This window comes from Macrosteles quadrilineatus, unplaced genomic scaffold (assembly GCF_028750875.1).
Source record: "Macrosteles quadrilineatus isolate MER2022 unplaced genomic scaffold, UCM_ALF_1.0 Scaffold_5__1_contigs__length_97177068, whole genome shotgun sequence".
Lineage (NCBI taxonomy): Eukaryota > Metazoa > Arthropoda > Insecta > Hemiptera > Cicadellidae > Macrosteles > Macrosteles quadrilineatus.
In genome coordinates, this window is record NW_026542598.1 from 25,652,534 (window position 1) to 25,674,754 (window position 22,221).

The window sequence follows — 22,221 nt, forward strand, 5'->3', positions numbered from 1 at the left end:
TCAACGTTTTATTAAGGTATTGAAAATTCAAGTTTGATTGAGGTCAGGGTTTAGGCATAGTTGGCTTGATTTTAGGAAACAAATTGAAGGCTAGGAAGGCAATTGAGAGATTGTCTTTTACTTGCTTTCCGGGTGTGCGTTACCTTGAACCCGTTACGCAGTTAAAGTAATATTAGCTAAGCTTACACTTTACTAGTTTTAATTTGACTGTTTACGTTTCGGTAACTGTATGGATGTCAAACGTCACGAAAAATAAAGTTTTTTTTCCACTAATGTGTTGAAAACTAATGCACTGCATACAAAACGTATTTGAATATACTGTACTCAAATTTAAGAAATTACCTACAAACCACCTTATGACACATTTCTCGAATTAAAGTAGTTGATATTGTCCCATACACGATATGGACTTCCAAACAGGACAAATTCTAGCTACATTACAATTTGCCCAACTCATTCCCCAAACATTATTCATTTAGACATGTAATTTGCTTCTAACCCACCTTAATGCGAGTGAGACGAACTTTATACTTTGCTTGTTTGCATAATATGGTCCTCTTGAGAGTTTTAGAGTGCCGAGATAGGTGCAGAGTTACAACCTGTGTAGTCCGATGATGTAAAATTAAGTAAAATATGTTATATTACTTATCGTCGATTCAATATCGATTGGACACTCCATCGTCTGACCCAATAGGCGAATGTCATTTGACGTATTTTCAGTACTTTCAGGTAATTTAATAACACGTACGATGCTAATAAATAACACATCTCTAGATAACCTGAAAAAAGAATTTGTTGGAACTGTATTTATAGTACAAAATGCCTCTGCAGGTAATATGTAAAATTTCTTAAGTGGCTATTTTTACAGATTTATTTTACTAGCATACGATTATTATTAAATTTTTACTCAGGCTACTTAAGTTCCTTACAACAACAAAAAACTATTAATGCTTATTCTAACAAATGTCATCGCTAGGCCTACACACTACACAGTAATCAAATAGATCCGTTGAACTAGTTCTATACTGTAGTTCTGTCCAAGTAAATACTTTTTTAACTATTTATTATTTTTTCCCATACTCAATTTTGGTGTTAACCATAGATAGTAAAAATTCTATATATCTTTAAAAGTACAAACATAAGCTTAGTGACCTGTTTTGTACCTTATTTATCGTAACATTCTGGAAACATACATACAAAAAAATAAAGGGAAATGCAAGGGGGGTATGCAGGATAAATATTTTTCAGTAGTATTTGAAGTATAAACATTTTATCGACATGACAAGATCTTGTCAGGGATGTGTTTTGAGGAAGTGAGAGACAGGAGGAACCGAGGGGCTACATGTCACTTGTTGCTGGCTCAACAGGTGGTGTTACTTCGGGAAAGCTCGGCTGTATTCGGCTAACTTCGTCATACTTCGCCACAGTTCGGCTACATCGATCCACATTGCAGAGTTCCTGATTCCCAGTCCTCATGTTCCAAGTGTATTTAAAGACCAATGTTTATAAATAATTGGGATTTTTTGCATTAAAATTTACTTATATGCATTTAGTTTTTAAATTGTTTTGTATTACTTAGTAAACAGCATTACCATCTTGTGCTGATAAGTATTTGGCTGATATTATTATGGATGAATCTTTTTAAATCGAAAACACGTCCTGATAGGAAGTGTGAATTGTAACCTGTTAAAACCAATAATATAATAAATATGTGGGCTACTAACTGCATTTAATGTTAGGTCCAAAAACTATCATAAATCTAAATAATATCTAGTAAAAGGTATGAAATAATAAATTCGTATATCATATCTTATCTAATATACGATTTCTAAAAATGTGTGTGTTAAGCTTGCTTATTATTTTTAACCAACACCAATATTATTTAAAGATAACCACCAACCATTACTTTAATTATTCCTGGGTCCATTATACTTACAAATGTGCACTATCAAACGGTATTGATTAGCTTTGATTAAACTGAAACTCACATTGTTTTAATCTTACGATATTACCAATAAAAATGTTTTAAAACCCAAAAGGTATGAACAGTTTTACCTAATAACATTTTTAAGGTTAAAAGTAAAAATCTTTGTTCAACCCAAAGTTTTGTTGTTGCTTCTTCTGTGAAGAATGGATATCTTTCCTAACAACGTTACAACTTATAATCTTTATAAATACGAAAGTTTCGTAAACTTGGACACTTTTGTTTACAATGTTGCAAAACATTAAGTTATACTCGTTGGTTTATTGTTTGTATATCCTGATATTCATTAAGTTAAAGGTTTGCCTACAACATGATATTTCCAGAGATTCAAATTATAATTGGTGTCGAGGAAGAATGTAAAAGTAAGACTGAAAGAACTTTGAGAATGCAAGTAATATATTAATACACAGAGCGGCTGAAAATTAACTTACACCCCAACTAAACTTTTCAACCATTTGAGATATTTGAAATCTGTTTGCACCAACCTTCTTAGATATGAGGGGATACAATAATTATGGTCAAATTTTAAAATTCGTGGGGGTGGGGGTAGCTTAAACTTTTCAAATTAGAAGTTTAGTCGAGTTTGGTATAATTTTACAGGTCTGGACGAAACATAACAATTGACTTAAAGAAAACGAAAATCGGCCCACTAATAAAAAAATGATGCCCTAAAACGTTTCAAATCCAATTAACCATGAGGGTGGCTGAAAATTAACTTGCACCCCCTTTAACGTTTTAACTATTTGAGATATTTGAAATCAGTTTGCAGCAACTTGGTTGGGTATGAAGGCCTACAATAATTATGGTCAGTTTTGAAAATTCTGCTCTTAGGGGTAGCGGTGGTAGGGGTAGCTAAAAATTGTCAAATAAGAAGTATAGTCGAGTCTGGTATCTTTTTACAGGTCTTGAAAAAACATAACAATTAACATAAAGCAAATATAAATCGGCCCATTAATAACAACATGGCAGTTCAATATTACTTTTAATAACCATCGTCTTAATCATTTTAGCTGCCATTTTGTTACTATAACTCGGTAACCATTATGAATAAAATGAAAGTGTAAATTTGTTTTTTGTTATTTAAAAATCTTTCATTTAGTATACGGTCACTTTTAGCTCCGACAAACGGGTCTCGAGATAAAAAAATAATGGGCCCTGTTTTTGCCAATTGCCACTAGAGCTCAACTCATATTTATAGGGACTTTTGGTATAATATTCCCTAGGTACCTAGAAATATGTGTGCAAAGTTTAAAACTTTCGGATTTGGTTGGTTCATTAATTTACATATTTTGACTGGACTAACTCATATATTTAATTTTACTCATAATCTAAGCAAATAGAATATTGTCTCAAGGATACTGTTCAAAAGTGGTTTTAACGCATAAAGTTAGTACTTTATAGCTATTTTTGTTTATCTCTTACAAAACTAGAAACTAAACAGAAGCCGCATTAAAAATTTATGTCCTACAATAACGAGTGTAAAAATGCGGTTAAAGTACCAAAGGTATTACGATATAGTCCTTTATAGTAATCGCATCTATATATCAAAGCCAAGGTCGTAATACCTTATGAGAAGCAAGGGACAAAGGGAAATGAAGGTGCAAAACTAAGTTTCGCCCAAGCAAACTATTCCCTTAACTCTAAAGTCCTAGTCTAAAGTTTAATGCTAGTTAGGTTAGTGTTCATGAGTAAACTATGTTGTATTAATTATGCATAGTTTAAAAACTAAGCCATTTTGTACATACATAACACATAATCTTTTAATGTAGGTGTTTTATTCATAAAGTATTAAAATAGTAGGTTAAGTAGGTTAATATCACTAGGTTTTGTATAGCAATAAAAAACCTTTTATCAAACAAGACATCCAAATGATATATTATGCATTTTTTTTTTTTTTTTAATATATCGTTATAGCCTTGTAAACTCGCAACGGTTTAACCGTATTTACACATAAAATTGTATGACGATTTCAGTTAGGGTCAGTTAAGTTAGGTTATTAAATGTCAAGTTATAATCGATGACAAAGTTTTAATATTGTAACGAACCAGAGTGAATACAGAAACTCAAAAATTCTATATAATGACAACATGGTACAAAATACGGTAATTACACTTTTTTATATTTTTATAGCATAGGATTTAAGGCAAACAAATACAATTTCATTTGGCTGGGAAACTCGCTTTTAAAATGTTTTTAGCTATCTCATTTATTGCATTAAAGAAATCTTTGAATTACGTGAATAGTTTAACATGTGAGGTTCAAGGTTTACAAGAAAATTATTGTTGATCATACAGTTTGCTTTTACTGTTTAAAACGTTATTGAATAGACGAGGAGAGGGATTATTTTTACAGTAATGATTTTTGCCAGTTACGAAACTCGTTGTAGAAACACGTGAGTGAAAAGTTTTGTTCCAGAACTTTTTAAATCCCTGTAGTACCATGTAAACTAGCTACGAACATGAAGTTTATCTCAGTTACCTAAGGGGAGTGTTCTTGTGTGTTCTAGCGTGTGCTTTTTCTATTTATAAACAACATGGTTTTATGTGAGGTCAATAATTCAGTTAGATCAATATTTGTTGGCATCACTCACCTTATTAAAATCAGGAGGACTTGTCATGTTTCACCGCGGTTGTTAAGCCGTGGTGAAGGCGCTCTAAACGTTAACGTGAAAAAAATAACTTTGAAAACGCCTCACGTTGATACTGGTGCGGAGAAACGTCAGAGTTAGAGAACTTTAGTCTTTGATTTTTTTTTATTTTTGTGTTTTTATTATTGTGTGTTTGTGTTTGTACAATGAACTGTAGTTACAAGGACTGTGTTCTCCTAATTTTAATAAGGTGAGCCTAAAAATATTTATCCTATTGAATGTTCTATTTCATCAATGATTCTTGTCTAGTGTCAATTGATTTTGTTTATAGTGTTTTCCAGGACTGGTGATATACTATTACAAAACACACACACACACACACACACACACACTCGTTCATGGAACTAAACTTACTCAACAATAATCCCAAAATAATATACGAAAAGTTAGTTTTTTATTAAAATTAATTTTAAGTCACATGTGGTTGGTCAAATATACACTAAATCAAGTAAACTCTTTAACATTGTTTATCCATTCATGGTTTATTTACTAATGTAAAAATAGTACAATAAATCAATAAATTGGTGTTAATAGTATATTACGTTACTAGTCCTGAAAATAAGTGTTTACCGGACGAGTGTGGTCGTTCCCGTGCGAGACGAAGTCGAGTACGGGATTACCATACGAGTCCGGTACACACATTTTAGACGAGTGAACGAGTGACGTACGATATTTTACCTAACCCGTCATGTTAAACTTCCCTATCCCAAGCGTGATGTATACAACTTCCTTCCTTCTCGAGTGATGTAAAGTTGAAAAAAACTCACTCGGTGAGGTAATTAAACCCATTTAAATAACATTGAGTGCTTAACTTAAAAAATATACCTATGGAGCCAACGACGTTCAACGCTAGAAATCAGCTGTGCGCTTAAATTTTATTGTTATGTTTTGAAGAATTTTCCTAAACTAGCTTTTGTTGTGAAATGGGTAGTGAAACATATTGTTCGTAACCTCCTGTATATTGTCGGGTCAGGTAAAATCTTGTACGTTACACGTTACGCAAGAGCGTGTTTACATCACTTAGGTAAATTATGCAGCTCGGTTCCGCTCGTTGCACAACATTCACCTGCGTGATGTAAAACGCTCTTACTACACTTGTAAGGTAAATAGCTATTACGCCATCACTACTACAGTAGTACGAAATGAAACCCCATTTGATTAAGCTAGTGGCAAGCAGCTGTTTTCTGGACTAAATCCTTCCGTGGGAAGTTCGTTAAAACATTGTGGCGTGGCGTAAAAATAAATACGTATAAATATTATGTTTCGGTGGTGCAATCGCAAACTTATCAAAAGTTCTATAACTTATCAACGTATCCACTGGATCCTGCAAATCGGATTACAAGAAAATTGCAAATACTTCGATGTGAGCTACCTTTGTGCCTGATTCGGGTTTGGAGCGGGTTTTGTTGTTTTGTTTCAAACCCTGAGGTAAAAAATTGTTGTTTCAAATCAAAAGTGTAGTCATGTGGATTTTACACACATTGAAGAATCTTTAAAATTCACGTCCAAAAAATATACAGTAGTTTCAATATTTATCAAAGGATATGATTATTTTTTCTGTATCAAAAATGTATTAAAATTGTTCTCATAAAAGTGTTATGATTATAATTAATTTGCCTACTATGTCCCGTGTGACATCTTGATTATGTAAACACTATTAGCCATAATAAATACAAACACAAGCATATTAATATATGCTATTATTGAATTGTTTACATTGTATTGCAACTTATATTGTTAAGGATGATGGTCATAACCAAACTGTTTGATTGGGTTGCAACCTTCTTTAACTGATTATTAAACATAAACGTAATGTTATTTGGTTGTACGTTATCGAGATAACGCCCAGTTTCTTTAAACCCTAGGTATTTATATTTTATAGAACGCATGTCCGTATTTATTTAAGTATTAGTAGTTTGTAAGATATTTTGATGTCTTGTAATTTAAAAGCTCACATAAAAACACTTCATTTTTTAATATAGTTATATGCCTTGATTCCATATTAATATTAATTTACGGTCTACCTAAAAAAAAAGGTTTGTACATAGAAATTCATAATAATTTCGCTAAAAAATACACATCTTACAATAATTTACATTTACATTGGTGTAGTAATCAACCTATAATTGCAAAAAAAAATTTACTTTATTTATATTGTAAAATATTTTAAACTGTAAGATCTATAAGATATGACAACACATATTTAGCACACTTCAAAAGCTCAAATAATGTATTTAAGATAAATATATAATAATGTATATAAATTAAAATCCTATTCTTGTTTTTCATAAAATGGTTTAACTTATTTTAAGATTAAATTAAGGCTAAATGATAACCCTTAAGTCTTACAAAACATTAAACCCAAAAGGTAAGAGTTAAAACGCTAGGGAGTCATAAAACAAGCTTCAGGCCGTCGTAGCACGCAACCGGAATTTTGAAAGCACCACAAATTCCCATTACCTCCCGTGATTAACCCACTAAATAGGAAGCAATGGGTCGACCTAGTGTTATTAGGTGGTCTGCATCGATCGAGGTTCTGCCTGGTGGAAGGGGGAGGGATATTTTTACTCACTAAACTACTCTGATGAATACTCCAGATAACTTTGTTGCCAATATAATAATATAAGTTTACGCAACGAATGCGTAAAGATAGTGGGCGAGTGGCTTAAAAACTTCTACGATCGTTGTTTACACTATTTACTCGAGTTGAGTACTCTGCTTAACCTACGAGAGTGTTTTAATTACTAAAAAATCACTACTCATAACTTCTAGCGACGTTATGTTTTCGATTATAACCTCTCATTGCCACTGGAATAAGTGCACCACTCAACAATTAAATTGGTCTGCAGTTTCCTTGAAGTTTGAAGCATTATAATTTAACTTCTTCTCTCTCATTCCTTGAACCTCATTGGTCTGTTACCCGTGTCGTTATGAGTAAAAATATGCTGTTATGAAAGTAAACAACGCTGTTACGTGAAACTTTTCCATTCTAAGAACTCAACTGTAAAGGCTACTTTAAAAAACGGTCGTAAGTAAACTCTTAAAAAATGTTCAATTCAAAAGCATTGTTTTTAAAACAATACTTATTGCATATTTTAACTATTTTTTATTAATTATACACTAGTAACGACGTGTGTTTTTCTAAATTTTTTATGTATTTCAGTTTTTAAATTCTTTATACTGAAGGTATATTTTATGAACTACACTTAAACATAGGCTGAGGTCAGAGAATATTTACCGTGTTCACCCAGTAAAGAGACGGTGCATGACAATGTGTTGGATTATTGAGGTAGTTTAATGACTGATATTATATGGATCGAGCCATAAAAAACCGCGTAACAAAATTCACATTAGAGATATATTTTGGTTGGTCAACTTAACCAAAAAACACCCGAATAACAAGTACGTCATATCATTGTTTATCATTTGAGTCCTTGTTAAACAGAACAACAGTGAACAGGTTCTGTACAGTTTAAGTGTAAGAAAGGGTCATGTGGCCTTAACTTTGCCTGGTAAAATAAATAATTTTTCATTTCATTTCAAACAACATTTTAAGTTCTAAGAATAGCACGAAATGGCACTTTTGGACCAGATATATCAATTCAATTCATGAAATTAAATGAAATGAAAAATTCTTTATTTTGCCAGGCGAAGTTAGGGCCACATGGCCCTCTCTTACACTTAACCTGACAAACTTAAATATAAATAAATAAAAATACAATGAAATTTCTTAATCTAATATAAATATATACATTTAACACATCAAGAACACAAAAATTCAAAACAAAAATTCATTTAAAAAATAGTAATTATTATAAATTCAACTGTAGTACTTACTACAAAACTAAACTGTTAGACTAAAATACAAGTAAATAAGATAAAATAAACCAATACAATTTGATTTATTTGGAGATTCTAGGCTATTTAATAGCACAACATAAACAACAGTGTACAATCTGAAACAGAAACAACATTCACATCAGTAGTATCTGTTGATCTAATTTAACTGTAATTGAATTTTACAATTCCCTCTCAGCTGTTGATATTTTGTCTCTATTTACTGGGTAACTGTGTTAACCATTTACCCTGTACCAACAGTTAAAACATCCTTGGGATTAATCGAGGAAGTTTTTTGTTAAAATTTATTTAAGAAATGTTAGTTCATTGTATGTGCAAATGCCTTAAATTTCTTTACTCTATAATCTTATCCTTTTATACAATAGCTAGATTATAGAATATAATTCTATATAAATTAAAAAATACGTATTTCAAAGGTCAATAATAAATTGGTGTTTAAACAATATTTCTGTATTTTAATTACTAAACTATAAATTTATGATTTGTATCACCAACATGTGGTAAGTTAAATATGCTTCTTTCTCATAATCTCAAATCCTGTTAAAATATTCCTAAGAGTTTTTATAATCATTGCACTTAAATTAATTAGTACTGAATATAAATTTAAATTTTAACACCCATATAAATAAATACGGATCTGGAGTGAAAAATGAAACATTTCTTTTAGTTTTCTCATAAGTTAGCGGAATTTTCCGCTCACATTTATGAACCAATTGGATGCAATAATGATTTTACTTTGCCATAAAACAATAATAAGTCAGAAAAGTTATTTAGCTCTGATTAAAATGAGCAATATAATTGTTTAATATTATGAAAATGTGCGCACATTAGTAATACATACACATAATGATAGTATGTATTCTTTACTCGCTTTTATAAATTGATGTTAATGTTTTTTACATAGAAAATAAATTGTCGTTGATAGCATATTTTGGAGGGAAACATCCACAGGTGGTTTACCTACAGTTGTCAGCTGATATCTCCTGACACCTGTCAGCTGTTTAACTTCATCTCTTACCTTCACATCACCTACAATAACGTAAAGTAATTTAATATTATATCGAATATGACTAACCGACAATTTATAAAATGATGTATAATAGGGAAAATAAAGTGACGAAATAATTTTTCTTTGAGTTTATTAAATTGTTTCATCAAAGGAAATCTTTGAAAAATGAATACTACTATGATAAAAACTATGCAGGGTTTTTTGTTTTATTCGTCAGTTAAAATTTGTACCACATGATAAAAACATACTGTGTATCTTTTTACCTACGTATTTTGTTTGTATATGTTTGTTATATAGTTTTCATTAATGTATTAATATTTCTATATAATAACTGTGGAGTGAATGGGTCATTTTTATCTTTTCTTGTAAGCTGTTCTTTATTTATCAGATTAGCGTTTAACATTAGTACTTACATATTTCACACCATTATTTGATCTTAAAATCACTCATGTTCACAAGTGAGGCCTTCTTTTGAAGATAAAGATTACTTTCCCCGACTATTAGGTATTTTAAACAGACACATTTAATGGATAGGAAATTTATTAGTAGATATAAGTGAATCAATCCATAAACATTTTCTGTATTTAAATATGCAAGTTTAGGCTGTTAAATGATGATAATTAATATCCAAGTATTTACTAACTATATTGTGGTTTTATTTTGTGATTTTTCAAAAGTTAGGGATGTATGGATTAACTACTAAAAGCACAAATAGCTTTCACTATAGAAACTAGTAGCTTACACTATTATAGATAAGCTATGAGCTACAACAATTTAACAATTAATTGTTGTGTGTAATTTATAATTTTTGCTTAAATGACCAAATTTTGCAAAGTTTAAGATGCTTTAAACTGACTAACGATGCTTTGTAAAATTGTTGGAGATAAAAAAATTACTAGTGCTATAAGAGGTATTTGTTTTAACTATAGCTGTTCAGTTCAACCGTCTTGATTAATAAAACATTTCAGAAGGATTAAATAAGGACGTCAACTCAACAAAAGCTTTTCATAGAAACAGCCAACGCTTTTCAATTATCAAGGTGACAATGGAAGTGTCCCGAATGTTATTAATATGACGACTTTATTTGAAATATCTTCTGTAAAGCTACCCTTACACTAAAAAAAGATTTCTTTTATCATGCATGAACTCTTCGATTACACAATCATATAAAGAGTTTAGTTTACATTTACAGGTCTAAATACTTTACTAGAAGCGATCAAGTAAAAATTACTTTAAGTTTAAGAAAACATTATTGCGATCACTGTTTGTTCAACAAATTATACTTGTACTAAAATATTCCCCACTTATTTTCATTTGTATTTAAATACAATTAATTGTAAATTACATAATAAGCAGAAAAGCAGCCCTTCCAAATGCATACATGTATCAGGCAATCTTCAAACGAAAAATATCAGTAACAAACTGCAAAACTGTAAAGAGTTTTTAACGGAATGTCTCGTTAGTAGAATTAATTGGTGAGTATTATTTTTGAGCTTTATAATTGGAACATCCGTTTGAACAGATGAGCTATTCTACCATTGCGTCTTAATACCATTGTTATATTAACTGGTTAATATATATAAGATAGTGGACTTGCTTTGTAAAACAACTAGGTTAATCAATAAGATTTTGTCCTAGGACGCTAGGCACGAGCCTTGGATTGTTTGTCACCTTACTTCAGGCTAGACATAGGGGTTGCGGCATTATCACTCGGATAAAATCCATTGGTGATTTGGTGGGATTTGAACCCGGGACTTCTTGGACTGAAGTCCCGCGCTCTAACCACTTGACCAGCTCGCTCCCCTATCAATAAGATGGGTTGAATCAATAAATTGGTGACACATTTCGAGGATTAATAAGAAGCAACTAACTGTTGTTTTTAATTTATTAGTTCAATATGGTGATTTAAAAGTATTTAGTAACTTAGATAGGTGCCTGCACAAACCGCAATGGAATTAGTAGCTAGAAATATTTATATTTGTTAAAAAGAAAAAAGAAAAAAAAATAATTTTTTTTTGTTAAATTTTTGTGAATCAATTGTGTTATGCCTGACCAGCATGGTTAACTAAGTTAATAGGATAAAACCAAAGAAGAAATAAAACGTTAAAGTTTCACACAAGTTTAATTTTACATTTTAAATTGAATCAAGAAATTTACACTCAAGTAAGTTCATATGCTTAAATTAGATACGCAAGTTCATCTCTAAAAGGATTAATTATTATTTAATTTCCAGAATCTTAAATACTAACATAGAAATACTACATGATAGAGAATACCTAAGTGAACCAGAAAGTGAGAGAGAGACTAGAGGGGGAGGAATTACTTACTAGTTCGAAAGTTGATGATGGAATGATTGTCTAAAAATTATAAAAAGAGTTCTGTGACAGTTATCCCCTCTACTGTTACTTATTAATTGTATTTACCATATATGGAGTATCCTTGAAAAGGAAAGCTCTCATTGGTTGTGGGTTTGCAGGACAGTGGGGGACATCGTCACAGGAAGTACACTTCCTCGAGATGAGCGCGTGTCAGCTGATAAAATGTTTATACAACTTTCAATAAATTTTGAAAATTAATAAAAGATTTATTTTGACTTATTATTGTTCCCTTAGACTGAATTTAATAAATATACATTGCTTAATAAATATACATTGCTCATCATCACATTCGCACCACCGCAAGAGAAAATCATACCCTTTGGGTTTGATTTTCAAGACTTTAAATTCCAATAACAGCCTGTTAGTATGGTGATGTATAATACCAGTTGTATATTAGCTGTCGGTCGCAGTCTATCGCGAGTGGGTTGTTATCAGTAGTTGGATAGCGACCTCCTTCCGGCGGTCCCCTCAAGTCTCTGTCTAATGAAGTAATTTATTTCAACACAATTAATATTAGCTACATCACAAAATAAGCAACAATTAATTAATGACTCAATACTGCAATAAGCAAGATGCCTAGGCTTTACAAGAACATGATTATATTCTAGTAAAGTCAACAATTAATATACTGTATGCTAAATACCAAATTTCACGCATAAAATCTTAGAATATAATTGATACATTTTGTTTATTTACATTTTCAATTACATTAAATTTATTTGTATATATATATATATATACATATTAATATATTTTCAAAAGCAAAAAGTTTAAAATTAAGGTTAATCATTGGCAATTAATAAAGTGCGTACAAAATGGTTTCATGTCCATACATATTACATCTACCACATTAATATAGTAACATAAGGGTACACCCTTTTTATTTCGTATACAAAGTACATCAGCAACCCTATTTCATGAATACTAAAATAACAAAATCAAAATATATAAATATCAACGCATATATATATTTGAATTTTCAGTTAGGCACTAGAGTATCTCATGGTTTTGAGCGAGTGTGGGTGCCTTATCAAACCCTCTTCCTAACGCCTCCGCAAGTCACTCCCTAACCAGCACTACTTGTCCTCAGTTGCTCCTAGTCCTTGCCCGTGTTTGACTGTCATCATGCCTCTTGTAGAGCTTGGCGTAGATTGCTACACCCGCGTACCTCCGAACACTGAGCCGGAGTGGGTACACGTAGTCATATCACTAGACACTGAGACTTTGGCTGTCCGTCGATACATCTATCCACTGGGAATCAGAGCAAACCCAAGTCCTCCATGTGCAGCTGGAACCAGAGCCAACTCAAGTCCTCCGGGTGCAGCTGGGTATCTCCCTCTCTCGGTAATCCGCTGCAATGCTCCATCTTCAGCGTTTCCGGTGGTGCCCATCCCTGGAATAGGCCGTGGTCGGCCGCGGTCAGCACCAACTTCTGCTGGGGCTCCTCATGCTCCAAGGTTCGTGCGCGTTCCATTTCCAGCACGCTCATCAGCTGCTCCAAGCCCGCCCCGACGGCCTCCTCCGTCCTCAGAGCCACCGCAGGAGTACGACTACGTGACACTGCCAGATTCTCCACCAGAAGCAGATCTACCTGCGCAACACCCACGGAGCCCAAGCCACTCATGCTGTCCCCAGTTGTGAACCACCAGGTATGTGCCTTTAACTCAAACATTCATAATATAATGTCTTTATGAAGAAATGGTATGTGACCATGTGCGAGGCATATTTGTGGTCACATGACTCCAACAGAGCATATATTTACATCCATTTGACTAGACTTTACACTCAGTATCACGTAAAAAAAAGGCAAGTTATTTTCATAAGTAAACTGAATAGAGTGAGTATTTCCATACTCGATACTCATGGTAAAGAATGATCATTTTTCAGTAATTCTCTCCCATTTTTAACTGCCCTCCACCTCTGTGTTCACCTTACATTTATTTATCTAATTAATATTATAAGCAATGGTCTTTGTTCACACTACACACGAGTAAAATTAAGATGTCTACAGCTAATAGTAAGAATTTAAAAAAATACTTATAATCGAGTAATGTCCTGTACACAAACGTTAAATGTTTCAAAATACGCTAAACAAGGTAACTTATTACCCACGCTAATATGGTTGGTTCAAAATGTCCCATTATCATTGCACAAAACTCATCATTCTTCTAACACAAAATCATACAATAAAATCGATATGTTATGGTCAAACAATTGTGAACACTATTAATACATTTCTAATATATATACAGTTGAGTGTCTAATTTTAATATATAATATTGAAAAATATCTGGAAAGTAAAGTATATATATATATATATATATTTAATGTTTACTAATATGAGACATAATTCTTAGGAGACCTCATAATTCATTCCTCTACATAATTACCCTCTCTACCACTATGTCGTCATATCTCGGACCAGATTACACATATAATAGTAATTTTGTCAACTTAAACTTCCTAATAGTTTATTGTTATGACTATTGCCTAGCGCGCGCTCTTGTGTTATATGCGGGACCTCCTAACTCATCTGGTGGTAATACAGGTTCCACGGGTGGTTCCCAATCAACATCACGGTGATCATCCGGGGGTTCGTACATGCTGTCATCCGATTCAAATTCGACCGGTTCAATTTCATGGACAACGTCATCAATGAGGTTGTCCTCTACTACAATCGGTCCATCAACCCAATTTAACTCCCCGGGTACGACACCATCGGCCTCTGGCGCGTCATCACCCGTGACGTCGTCGCTTATCTCAGCTGGAACAGCTGTGGCCTGTACCACCTCGTTATCAGCCACGGCGCGTGCCTTATCGGTCAGCTGAGTGTTCCGACACTTCTTTAACCTATTAACATGTAGATTTACTGTCCGTCCATTTATGTCTATTTTGTAAACTAATTCACTTAACTGTCCAACCACCTCGTGAGGTCCTGACCAATAGCGTTTGAACTTAGACTGTGGGCCCTTTTTGATGTCGGGATGATAAACATAAACAAAGTCGCCTACAGTAAATGTTATCAACCGAGTATTTTTGTCATAGTGCTCTTTGTTTCTTAGCCGCGCCTCTTCAGTATATTTTGCAGCTAGATCGTTAGCCTCCCGAATTTTATCAGCTAATTCCTCCACTGGAGTTCCCTTGTCACCTGAGAAATCGTAGTCGTCGTCAGCTGGTAGTCGCATCTCACGACCATACATAAGATAAAATGGCGTGTTCTTTGTCACCGGATGTTTGGCATTCCTCAGTGCCATGAGTACGTAAGGAATAAATGTGTCCCAGTTTCTACTATCTTTATTTACATAATGAGACACCATGGCAGCTATGGTTTGATGCTGACGCTCACATAACCCGTTACTCATCGGATGCATCACGGTAGTCTGTAATTTAGAAATTTTCAATAACTTACATACCTCTTTAAACAATTTTGAAAGAAAATTAGATCCACAATCAGTTAATAGGTACTTTGGAACCCCTAAATGAGCAATTATATTCGTGACAAACGCTTTTGCTACAGTTTCTGCAGTTTGATCCGAAATAGCTATGGCCTCTACCCAACGGGTTGCAGAATCAATGAAAGATAAAAGATACCGATTTCCTGATTTTGACACAACAAGTGGACCAACAATGTCCATACTAACTAATTGCATCGGTACTCTAACAGTATCAAAAATACCCATGGGTGCGGTATAACGCCTGCCAGGTTTCCGTAAGTTACATGAATGACACTGACTAACATACTCTGTGACGTCCTTGTTTATGGTTGGCCAATAATATCGTGCTTTGACTGTATCTAGGGTGCGTTTGATACCTTGGTGACCACTAAACACACAATCATGGTGTGTCTCTAATACTTTTGCTATCATTCCCCTCGGTACAACAAGTCGGTTTCCGGTATCGGACTTTTGATACAATAACCCATCCAGGTCATGGATAAAGTTGTTCTCTTCCCCAGTTTTAATTTGCTTTGAGACCTCCCTGCAAAACATATCCGTCCCCTGTCCCTGCAGGACAGCATCCCGTGACCATATAGGTCTACAGATAGTTCTGATCCGTGATAGTGCATCAGCTGCCTGATTAAGGTTACCCTTCCTGTGCTCAATTTCGAAGTCAAACTCGGATAGTTTCAAAGCCCATCGAGTAAGCCTACTGTTCGGGTCCTTTAACGAAAATATCCATTTTATTGCGGCACAATCGGTTCTTAAGGTGAACTTGTTACCGTAAAGATAACATCGCCACACCTTAGTTAATATTACCACGGCAAGCAATTCCCCTTCAGTTGCGCCATAATTTTGTTCAGATTTGGAAATAGATTTAGAATAGTAGGCCACTGGCCTCTCTCCATCCTCATATTGTTGACTCAATATGCCGCCAATACAATACAAGCTTGCATCGCTTGTAACCAGAAATGGCTTATCAAATTGTGGAAACGCTAAAACTGGTGGTGTGGTGAGTGCCTGCTTTAAGGACTGGAAAGCCTCTTGCTGCTGATCACCCCACTCAAACTTTTTATCTTTACGCGTTAAATCAGTTAGTGGTTTAGCTAATTTGGAAAATCCCCCAACAAAGCGTCTGTAAAATGAACAAAGTCCTATAAATGAGCGTACGTCCTTGACGTTGCGCGGAACGGGATAGTTCACTACGGCGCTAATCTTATCTGCTTCCGGTCTCACTCCATCGGAACCGATAACATGACCCAAGTAATGTACCTCCTTATGAGCAAATACGCATTTCTCTGGTTGGCAAACCAAGTTCGCCTCCCTCAACCGATTAAATACTTCCCTCAATCTACTGGCATGCTCCTCAATGGTTCGCCCATAAATTAGCACATCATCGAGGTACACGAGAGCACCTACACCTTTTAGGCCTGTTAATACCGAGTCCATAACTCGTTGAAAAGTTAGAGGGGCTGTACTTAATCCAAACGGTAACCGCTTAAACTGGTAAAGTCCCTCCTCTGTCACGAATGCGGTCTTGGGTCTATCCTCTTTTGCCACCTTTATCTGCCAATACCCGCTCATTAAGTCACACACGGAAAAGTATTTACAGCTGCCAAGGGAATCCAGTGTGGTTTGAATGTTAGGTAATGGATATCTATCCATGCGAGAAATGGAATTAAGACCACGATAATCTACACATAGCCTAAATTTAGGTTTATAATCAGGCCCAGCATCGACTGGACGCTTCTTGAGGCACAAAACAATTGGAAAACTCCAAGCACTATCGCTTGGTTCAATTATGTCCTTATCTAACATGTCTTGGATTTGTTCCCTAACAATTTCTTTCTGTACATGGGGTAGTCGATACGGTCGCCTCCTTATTGGTGGAGCGTCACCTGTATAGATATTGTGTTCGATTTTGCTAGTACATCCTAGAGCCCTCTTACCGTCATAGAATATATCTTTAAATTCGCACAAAACAGACTTAATTACCTCTTTTTCCTTCCCTTCCAAATGCGCCACTTTTCTTTCAATAAGTTCGTCTACATCAATTACACCCTTACCTAAAACTGCAACTAGAGCATTTGACCTTTCGATCTCGGAGTTATCCACGGACTCCTGAATACGTCCGGTTACAGCCCATTGCGAGGTCGGACCGAGCTCCCGTGCTGAAGCGTCGACGCCTACCTCGTGGTAATTCGTATTTCGGCTGGGAAGGATGAGCTCTCTGCTCCATCCCTGCTCCCTAACTGTACAAATATTTGAAAAACCCTCCAAGTTTTCCACCGGGGTTGCTATGGCCACTTGCGTCCCCTTCTCTAGCGCTAATACTTCCTTACTGGAATTCAACATATGTATAGCTACACAATACGTCATGACATTGCCTTTAACACCTTGTTTCTCTATAACTTTACTAACCACATGCGCGCCCTGTATTCCTGAAACATCACTTTCAATCGGCTGAACATATACCATGTCCGGAATTACAGCTCCACGGCTGCTCGCAAAAGGCTTTAATACGGCCCTAATCTGAAACTCACTTTCCGGGTCCAAACTCAACCTCTCCGGTACTACCACTTGCCACACGACTCCATCTGGCAGGGGAGGGTTCGCGACGTCCTCCCGCACCATCACGTCATCCTCTTCACACCGTTCGTCCCCGAAAGTGATACAGTCTTTCTTAAGGTCTATAACTGCGCCAATTTGTCTTAAAATGTCTAATCCTAAAATACCTCCATAAGGAATCTCCATAATACAAACTCTAAACACAATTGGAAAGAACCTATCCCCCATGTTAATAACCATCTTTTGAATTCCTATTATATTTAGACTACTCCCTGTGACCCCTTTAGCTATGTCGTTACACGGCAGGATTGGTAATGTACTGACGCCCTCTTTTAACAACGACATCACAGCCCCAGTATCGATTAATAATGTTACCTTTTTACCATCAATTTCCCCTACTACAGTCAGGTCCCCACTGGTGGTGGAGAGGATACTAGGTACTATTATATCGTTGTTCGCTGGTCCGACAGTTGGACGCCATTTTAGGCTATCGGACCGCGCCTGTTTTCCGAATTAGTTCTCGGCTTAGTGCAGCGATTGGCAAAATGCCCTTTTTCTTTGCAATTAAAGCATTCAACCTCCGATAACGGACGTCTAGAAACCAAACCCTCATTGACCCCTTCACGCCCTCTACCTACATTGTGAGACACAGAACCATAAGTTCGTCCTCTGTTACCGCCCTGTCCTTGTGATGGACCCGTATGAGAATACTGGCCACGCCCCCGAAAACTCTGACCTGGCCCATAGTTCGTACTCCTGTCATATCTACCTCCATCAGCAGTATTACCCTGTCTGGGAGCCCTACAGTCACGAGCCATATGACCTGGTCGCTTGCAATTGAAACATGTTGCCAGGGTTGAAAACACTGGTCTCGGGTCGCGCGAAGGGTGGCTTCTTTCATCCGCGGCCACCATGACTGCGTATTGAACCGCTTCTTCCCATCGCTCAGGGAATTTGTGACGAGTTACCTGTCCCGTAACCCCAGTCAACCCATGCAGAAAAGCATGCAACATTCGTTTCTCAGCCTCCTCCCTCACAATACGCTGTTCCGCCATGTCCTCCCTCGGTGTTATAGTTAGTGTGCCCAACCGCCTAATCCTATCAGCGAAAGCCTCGACACTTTCATTTTTCATCTGAACTGCGTTAGTAAGGTTGGAGTAATGATAGTGTTGGGTATGCTTCCCTGTAAACCGTTCAACAATTTCCCTTTTAAGGACTTCATACTCAACCTCGGCCCCATACCGGTCTAACAATGTGGACAAAAATGTGGAGGCAGAACCCTTAACTTTAAGCTGTAAAATCCTCACCATATCCTCCTTCGCCCATCGCCCTGTGGCGGACGCGCTCTCAAACAAACGGAAAAATTCTTTCACGGTAGGGCCTGTTCCATCACCCCTAAATACTTCGATAAGGTTCGCTACCGACAGATCGTATAGTCTTGCCGGCACCAGTGGTGCTACTGCCGGTGCAGCGGCTTGATGTGCTGCCTGAGCTAACGGTTGCCCTAATTGGTTTGCATTGTCCTCCTCATTCGCTTGCTGATTGTTGCCCCTTCCTGGTGGAAGTGGTAACGGCGGGGGTGTTCGTACCATCTTTCTCTTACGGAAAATACTAATCTGTACAAGTATTTAGTAACGCGGTGCACTGGTAGTCGTCTCGTCACTGATAAAAATACGGTCTCCGAGATAACAGGACAACGCACAGCGATAACAACCCAAGCCCACTATAAACCAGATAACTAATATAATGGCTATGACTAGACCACCGACAAAACAAACAAGATTACAACACAGTCCCATCTGACACGACTAGTCTAAGAAATCTATCACGATCTGTGTGACTTTTACACGTGATACATTAGTTTCATTCGTATAATTGGTTCGCCCACCGTTTATGTATTTTTCGATGATACGTTGTACTAAGGATCGAAGTAAGGACTCACAACCTTCTAGAATCAGGTCCGGATTTTGAATAGGCAAATAATAGATTGGATCAGACATTGAAATAAGCTCTTATTTTGATCTTGTACAAAAGAAAATTAACAAAAATATGCAAATATGAATAATGGCAAGAGCTACCCAAAACTCAGAAACCCATGAACCCATTAAATCCTTATCACCGTCATGCAGATTATAATCCTAGAAAACGTTCAAATATTAAAATCGTCTTTACGTATTCCCGTATTATTTCCCAGAATCCCGGAATGCCAGTAACTAACATTAGAACATCTTCATACAAATAAACCCTAAGACAATCCAAGTCTATGTCCCCCAAAAGGGATGCTATTTGGAGTAAATCCTCCTCAGATACTAGTTCCGCAACTACCCTAGAAATAACGTCACTTACATTAGGCAAATTCTCAAAAGGTGTCGACTCTACCTCTTGTACTATGCCGAGAAATTCGTCCAGGAAGTTGTCCGACATTGACTACAATTTTGTTATTTGCTTCGGCACGTCATATATCACTTCGTCTTTAGATTCAAAATCAAGCCCTGAAAAAGTAACGGACTTTACATTCCCACCTGAGGCATTACTCCCTGTCGGCTGGATATGCTCGTAGTGTGCCGTAATAACAGCCGATCTAGTTCCGATCTTTGTAAAAAGTTCTGATTTAATCTCGGTTACGCTCGTTGTTCCTAACCCCGAATTCGGCGGCCGACCAAACGACCTCTTTTCCATAAAAGTTTTTGATTCACTTTTTGAGCTTTTGTTCCCCAGCTTAGCAACTTACTACCTGTCGCCTGTAAACCTGGGCAACCCACGCGGCATTACCCTTACAATATGACCAAACCGAATCAGCCTTGGATCTTATCAACACCTTTCCAGAAATTTTCCTTACATCTACCTTTTTACGGGTACAACCAAAGCTTGATCTTACCCAACGGCTATTAGCAATTATACCATCCAAAGTTAACACCCAATAATAAAATCCCGAAGGTAATTTTACTCCCACCCAAAGGTCAATTTTTACGTCCTGTCCAATGTACTTATAAAAATACTCCCTTTGAACTGACTCTAAATGCACCAAGAGTGTAGGGGGAACCCCTGTTCTTAACAAATTTCTCGATACAGACTGACTAACACTCATTGACAATCATAATACTTAATTTAATATAAAAGACCAAAGAACATTGCTTAATAATACTGCTTTGATATCTGGAAATCAAATACTAATCCACCACTTCTGACACCAATTGTTATGCCTGACCAGCATGGTTAACTAAGTTAATAGGATAAAACCAAAGAAGAAATAAAACGTTAAAGTTTCACACAAGTTTAATTTTACATTTTAAATTGAATCAAGAAATTTACACTCAAGTAAGTTCATATGCTTAAATTAGATACGCAAGTTCATCTCTAAAAGGATTAATTATTATTTAATTTCCAGAATCTTAAATACTAACATAGAAATACTACATGATAGAGAATACCTAAGTGAACCAGAAAGTGAGAGAGAGACTAGAGGGGGAGGAATTACTTACTAGTTCGAAAGTTGATGATGGAATGATTGTCTAAAAATTATAAAAAGAGTTCTGTGACAGTTATCCCCTCTACTGTTACTTATTAATTGTATTTACCATATATGGAGTATCCTTGAAAAGGAAAGCTCTCATTGGTTGTGGGTTTGCAGGACAGTGGGGGACATCGTCACAGGAAGTACACTTCCTCGAGACGAGCGCGTGTCAGCTGATAAAATGTTTATACAACTTTCAATAAATTTTGAAAATTAATAAAAGATTTATTTTGACTTATTATTGTTCCCTTAGACTGAATTTAATAAATATACATTGCTTAATAAATATACATTGCTCATCATCACAATTGGACCTTGCCGACAAGTTTTGTAAACTTGGCGAGGCCAAGATTTTGTATTATCACAAATAAATATATTTGAATTTGAATTAGCTTTCTTAGATTAGGGCAGTATTTTGCAAACTAAAGGCATAATAAACATTTAAGTGGGTGTAGAGCCTATCTTGTATTTATGAATATCCCTTTCTCAAAGGACTTTGGAAATTATTACCAACAAACATTAACTAAAAATACATTACAGTTAGGTTTAACCACAATAAGATTGTGGTCAGTTTTTTAAGAGATAATAATTTACCTATACAAACGGTAATATTTACTGTAAAATACAGTTTCCTTAACGAGTTAATAGACGCGATGTCTTCTTTAGTATAAATTTATTGTCTTAAACAAAGCTTTACTCATCGCCAAACAAACAATTCATACATTCAACTACCTCATTATTTCAAAGCTTTTGTATTTTGCTGTGATAATGTAAAATACACGTTTGCATATAAGGGTCTAAAATATTAGTTTAAGAGATTAATTTA

General features: G+C 35.5%; 1 protein-coding gene across 1 annotated transcript; it reads left to right on the top strand.

Annotated features, from left to right (window-relative positions):
- The first annotated feature begins 12,978 nt into the window (after nucleotides 1-12,978).
- On the top strand, nucleotides 12,979-21,605 carry LOC128994987 (uncharacterized). The gene is made up of 2 exons (XM_054419849.1): nucleotides 12,979-13,525; nucleotides 21,513-21,605. The coding sequence occupies exons 1-2, from the start codon at nucleotides 13,157-13,159 to the stop codon at nucleotides 21,570-21,572; spliced, it is 429 nt and encodes a 142-aa protein (XP_054275824.1). The 5' UTR covers nucleotides 12,979-13,156; the 3' UTR covers nucleotides 21,573-21,605.
- The last annotated feature ends 616 nt before the right edge of the window (nucleotides 21,606-22,221 follow it).

What these genes read in the sequence shown, in the direction of transcription:
- LOC128994987 (XM_054419849.1), top strand. Translation starts at nt 13,157, where the DNA reads ATGTGCAGCTGGAACCAGAGCCAACTCAAGTCCTCCGGGTGCAGCTGG. An exon ending in CCCCAGTTGTGAACCACCAG is followed by an intron (nt 13,526 to 21,512) that starts GTATGTGCCTTT and finishes GTGGGTTTGCAG; the next exon opens with GACAGTGGGGGACATCGTCA.